The sequence below is a fragment of the Octopus bimaculoides genome, chromosome 1, assembly GCF_001194135.2.
Source record: "Octopus bimaculoides isolate UCB-OBI-ISO-001 chromosome 1, ASM119413v2, whole genome shotgun sequence".
Lineage (NCBI taxonomy): Eukaryota > Metazoa > Mollusca > Cephalopoda > Octopoda > Octopodidae > Octopus > Octopus bimaculoides.
In genome coordinates, this window is record NC_068981.1 from 116,187,523 (window position 1) to 116,193,770 (window position 6,248).

The 6,248-nt window shown below is 33.9% G+C and overlaps 1 protein-coding gene across 5 annotated transcripts in view; it reads left to right on the forward strand.

The window, feature by feature from the left end:
• Window positions 1-6,248, forward strand: part of LOC106876842 (LIM/homeobox protein Lhx9) — a 253,651-nt gene that overhangs the window by 122,385 nt on the left and 125,018 nt on the right. For 4 of the 5 annotated variants that reach the window (XM_014925596.2, XM_014925588.2, XM_052969744.1 and 1 more), the window contains one exon: window positions 2,906-2,959. The exons of the other annotated variant lie outside the window; for it this stretch is intronic. In XM_014925596.2, coding sequence (XP_014781082.1) covers window positions 2,906-2,959 — 54 coding nt within the window. The remainder of the gene's footprint in view (window positions 1-2,905; window positions 2,960-6,248) is intronic. 5 annotated transcript variants of the gene reach the window in all.

A 6,248-nucleotide genomic window follows, 5' to 3' on the forward strand; every position in this document is an offset into this window, starting at 1 on the left:
ACACACACACACACACACACACACACACACACACACACACACATATATATATATATATATATATATATATATGCCTTTTATCGCACTCTTTTCCTATCTCCGATAATAATCATCTTCACGCAAATATTTCCGATTTTATACTTTATATTTCACTTTTACATTATTTCTTGTATATTTTTATTTGTTATAACACTGTTTATATATATCATATCCACGATAGTAAAACTACCACTATCCACATTCTTATCACGACCATAGGAGCGTGACTGTTCACATTATATTACTATAGCATATCAACCAATTTACACACCTATTGTTTTTGTAGTAATACGTAACTTAGGCACACGTATATACACTCTTAGATATGCGCGAATCTGTGTATATGTGCATGTATGTGAATATGTAGAAGGAACTAAGACACAAAGGAAAAAACAGGGAAATTCAATCATTAATTAAAAATATGGTTTTGCATTTAATAACCAACAATTTTCTCATCATTGAATATCACTAAATATGACAGTTTCATTTCTGAGGTAGCTTAAATCGTTTTCAAGTTTATTTTGTATTCTTTCGGTAGACTTCCCTTCCGCCGAGAACGCAGCCTCGTTAGCATGCTAACCAGCCCTCCTATTCTTCTCAAAAACATAAACTTCTCGTCTTCTACATATCCTCCCAACTTTATTGTTGTCACTATGATTTATACTCTGAAAGGTTGTGTTTGCATGGAAATAGAATCGAGCGTTCAACTTGCCAACATACTCATCGACATATTTGATGTTACTCTGACTTGGAATTTTTATTACAAACTTCTCTCCATCCTTTCGTACTCTGAAATCCGATCGCAACTAGCTTTTTAACCATCTCACTTCATGGATCTCAGAAGTTGTTTTTCATTTTATCCCATGTCAGCTCTGATCGAACAGATCTATGATCAAAGGCAGTCCAGCCATAAACATCCTGTTTACTGACGTATTTGTAAGGTTACATTAGCCAGCATAGTTTACCTTTTTAATACAATATGGTGTGATTTGAAAAAGATTTTGAAATCCATCTATAACAGGTCAAGCAACCAAGTAGATGCTTCCTTGTCGTGATCTCAATGTTCATCACAATTAGCACAAGCATTCCTCCAACACTAAGTTTGCCAGTACAAAGACTGAATTGTTTGCTATTCTGAATTTTCTAAAACAATATCGTTAGTTATCCGTGTCTCTCACATGCTTACTGACGACTTTGTCAATCCGAAACACAATCTGCGCCTAAACAAAGTAATGGAACACACTCTACCGCACAAGACTTCTTTGCCGATGCCTTCACTACATCACGCAATGAAACTAACCAGAAATACACCATATTTATGCCTACAAGATCAAGCAGCAAACGTATTTTCTTTTGATCCATCTGAGAAAACTAAGCAAATGACTGAAAATATCTCCCTAGGAATATCTCTTGCTGTTCTTCACGAAACCAGTAGTAGTAGTAGTAGTAGTAGTAGTAGTAGTAGTAGTAGTAGTAGTAGTAGTAGTAGCAGCAGCAGCAGCAGCAGCAGCAGCAGCAGTAGTAGTAGTAGTAGTAGTAGTAGTAGTAGTAGTAGTAGTAGTAGTAGTAGTAGTAGTTGTTGTTGTTGTTATTTAGTCTCATGTCAACGCTGATCAAAGATATTCTATCATAATTCTTGCAAATATTGAATCCAGATTTGTATTATCGAATATGTCATTCAGCTTTTTAGGCGTAATTCATCTGCTTTTTCTAGCATTTCGAGGAAACGAGTTGCACATTCCATTGTGGATTGTGTTTCAATAACTCCAAGATTTTGAGTGGAATGTTTCGTGTTGGTGGTGTTGTATATTGATAGGAAAGTAATGTCTTGAAGACTACATATAATCTTCAAATAAAATGTAACAATCGATATTTAAGCTGGAAATTGTGGATATTAAGTGCATCAGTAATTTTTGCTCAACTCCTTAAAATGTATTCGTAGTTATCATTTGCTTTTGAATCGCAAGTATATATTCTTCTAAATGGGAAATGATATTTCGTATACAAGTCGAAGTGGTTTTATAATTCTCCTGTCATTATTGACAGCATTCTAAACCATGCGTTTCAATTAGCCATGCATGGTTTCTTTTTATTTGTATGTAATGTTGATATATTCATATGCAATATTAATATATCTGCATGTTGATATATCTATCTATATATCTACATATAGATATGATTGCTGTTATGATGTTTGTTTTCACTGGCTGCCCACTCAGTGACCTGATTATAAAGAAAATATATTTAAAAAGATTTTTTTGCCTTATTCATCTTTCCATGCGTGGCCACTACTCTGTAAATATTAAAAGACCTTTCAGGTTACTATTTTTTCTGATATATGTTCATTTATTATGACTAAATTGTAAAAGAAGAGCTTTGTCTAGAACTACGAATTCAGGCGCATTTAGAACCAGTCGTCTAACCTAATTGTTGCTTGTTTCTTGCAGTAATACCAATGAGTGGTGAAAGTGTATTTTGAGTTGCATTCGTTAACATTTCATCAGTAGTCTCTTTGAGTATATTTTTTCTTCAGTACTTTTATCCTGTCGGATTAAACTGTTTGATCAGTACTTTTACCCTGTCGACGTTAAGTTGATAACAAACATTCATAGTATAACATGTTACGATGCTTAAAATTCAGATTCCACCAATACTTTTTTTGATCCATCAGTTTCAACGTGCTTATAGTTATACATTGTTATTTGTTAAATCTTTCTTACCTCATTCCATATTGTTCTGGCTACTTCTTTAGTCATGAGAAGGTAATAACTCGAAATTATTCTTAGGCAGCTGTGACTAATGTAGTCTGTTTTGCTGTTGCATAGTCTAAACTTGTTGTTAGCTGATGATTTTGTCTCTTTTGCAGATGGTTCTTGGTGGGAATTTCTTGCTCCTGGATTGCTTAAAGGTAACCTTCAAGGTGAGATATTATAAAATATCGGGACTATATAACAGATTCCTGCGTCATTCATTTCCATGGTCTGTGTTTAACGTGTTAAGTACCCATCTGCATTTCTCTTAGTGAACTATTCTATTCTATTGAATAAAATAGCTTCTGAGCCGTTTGCTCTACCAGAAATGCCGATTCGTTGTTATAGTCCATTCCTGGTGTAGTGAGGGCGTCTTCCTTGCATAGGAATTACAGGTTTTTTTTACATTTTTAAAAAAATGTTGAAATTTCAAATAAAACTGAAATTTCGTTAAGTCTGTTAATGTCCACTTTAAAGAAACACGTGTATTTCAGAGGTCTAAAGCGATATCTTTTTACAATGCAACAATTTGTATTAAAAATGCTTGCTTTGCTGTTTAATTTTTTTTTATTTATTGCTCTCAATTTGTCAATGAGTGTGTCGTTACTTATCTTGTTCAAATCTCGTATAGTTTTCCCCTGGCTTTATTCATCTGTAGATTTTCTTAATAAGGCATAATTTATTCTTATCTTACCATTATAAATGGACGACGCAACTCACCAAATTTTATTCTAGTGTCTTTCGAAATGAGCTAGAGTTTCACTTAGACACGTTTAAAATGTGATGTGTAGAGCTCCAAATACTTCTCAAAGAAAACCTGAGATAAGTTTTTAGGCTCATCATTTCAGTAACCCCATATTTTATAAGGAGATATGATAACCGGATTAACGAGAAAACAAATACAGCAGGATGATTTTTGAAAATGTACTGTTAGATTTATTGGAGAGTTTATCTCTTGTGAAGTTACTAAACAGCATTTATAAGTGTTCGTGGGCTATCACACATTTATAAAACTGTTATTATAATCTACCTGCGTAACAAACTATCGGAATCACGGCCCTAACGTTTTTTGCGGTTTCTTTGTTATCATTTTGTTAATAAGTAGCTACTCTAAACATCTCCATACAACCTTGGCGGTATAATGACTTTGTAAGAATATCAAATAGCGTTTTGTATACATTGAGCTATATTTCGAACGTCGGCTGAAGTTCCGTCTAACCATACTAAAGGTGATATATGAGCATGGTTAACGGCATGAGGAACACACTGGTTTCAAGATATTTGTACTCCTCTCCTTGCGATTGGTTAGTGATGTCTTTGAAACATCAAGAAATTAAGGGCTTCATATGTTTCTTTCATGTTGTTTGCCTAGGCAACTTTTTGATAATTTCCTGCTGTTCATTTATTATATCATGTTCTGGTTTGGAAAATTCTTCCTGTATATTTGTCCTAAATGGTGGTCATTTACGGCTGTATTGTATACTTGTTCAAAAATATCATCATCCTATATCACTGCTAGGTTGTCAAAGATAGTTTCAATGTTAAGAATATATTGAGCTTCGGATCAATTAACATTGACCATCAGATACTCGCCCGCGGTATCCTACTTTAGTATCAGCAGTATAAGAGTCTAATTCTAAGTTGCTGTTAGCACTGATGGTATTATAGTAGTATCGTTAAATTTTGTTGAAGTTTGTTGAATTTGAGAATTCTATGATATGGATAAGTTTATATTTATAAGCCAGTTTGCTTCTTTGTGGAAAAGTTGTGTACTTAAATCAAATTGTGGGCGTTTTATATTCGATAAAAATTAAACTCATTTAATTAAGATGGTAAGGACAGTTATTACTATTGCTGTAGTAATAAATCTTTCATTTACTCTTTGATAGTAATGTAATTTCAGCAAGATGACGTTGGCACACAGGATGCTTCGGTAGCGAATATACTTAAGTTTATCCATAGATGAAACATTTTTAATTAAGATAAATAGGTTACCATTATTATCTTTGAGCATACATAGATTGCAGTATATGATGAGTTTAGGTTATTTCTTCTTCCGTTCATATATTTAATGTTGAAATAAATTTCTGTAATCTTAGGTTCACTTTCCAGATTGGCATTTTCATAAATATGATCATACACACACACACACACACACACACACACACATACCCCCCCACACACACACTATACACATATATATAGAGAGAGGCAATTGTGCGGATAAAAAAATTAGATGCATCAAATATATTAAATATATTTGTTTGTGTATGAAATACACATATATACATACATGCATACATACATGTGTGAGTGTCCGCGCATGGTGTACATACATGCGTGAGTGTGTGAAGGTGCGTGTGTGTGTGGGTGTGTGTGGGTGTGTGTGAGGGTATGCGTGTGAGTGTGTGTGCGCGTGTGGTGTACAATGTATGTATGTAAGTATGTTTATATGTAATTATAGCACTGGACTGATGAAACTACTTAAAAGTGTTAGAACGTAGTTCCCCTTGTTCCATTGTCAATGGAATGATGTGAAAATGGCAACAATAACAGGAGATAATAAAAAAATATAATGCGTAGGACTAAATAGCTTGAAAATCGTAGTTCTTCTGCAAAATAAATGATTATTTCAGTGATTAAAGCTTGTAATGGAGAGGGCTATTTAAGCTCCACCTTTAATTCATAAATTTCACGGATAGTAACTGTTGTTTCTATAACCAAGTACAAAACCCTAGCAATAATTTCTATACCAATATCGTGCAAAGTTTCATTCGAAAAGTGACGCAATATCCGGTAATGGCTAATTAAGTATGCATGTTATCGTCCGGTTACTTGTAAACATGCACAAACATCCTTTAAAAAACGACGATTCAAACAACAACGAAATGTTCAAAGAACCTCATGTAAATGATACATCTACTTAATAAAAGAGAAAACTTTGCTAAGTATTCGTCGACATAGGCAGTGTATTTACGGTTGACTACAACGATAAGTTGGTGTCACATGTAAACAAGCTGTTGTATACACAAAGCATAAAGGCAAGCAACGTACAATACAATGTTGCCAATCCGGAAACAATCATAGAAAACATAGCTCATTAAATGATAAAACAACAAAGAAACAGCTCATTAAAAATAACAAACACGCTGTCAAAATATAAATATCTACATAGAGGAATCAGCAAGCTGTCAGTGTTGCAGATGGCTGAAGAATAAGGTTTCGGTCTATCGCATAAAACATCGCACAATATATTGTGTCACCCGTAGTTCAAAGTCTATCTGTCTGTCTGTCTATCTATCTATCTATCTATCTATCTATCTATCTGTCTATCTATCTATCCATCTATCTATCTTTTTTTTTACCGATCCCTTTTGATCGGAATTTTTGTTTCTTCTAAAAGAAAAGCTCTACAATTGTATTTGTCCCCTCTGTGTGCAGCCCTGTGTGGCCAATAAA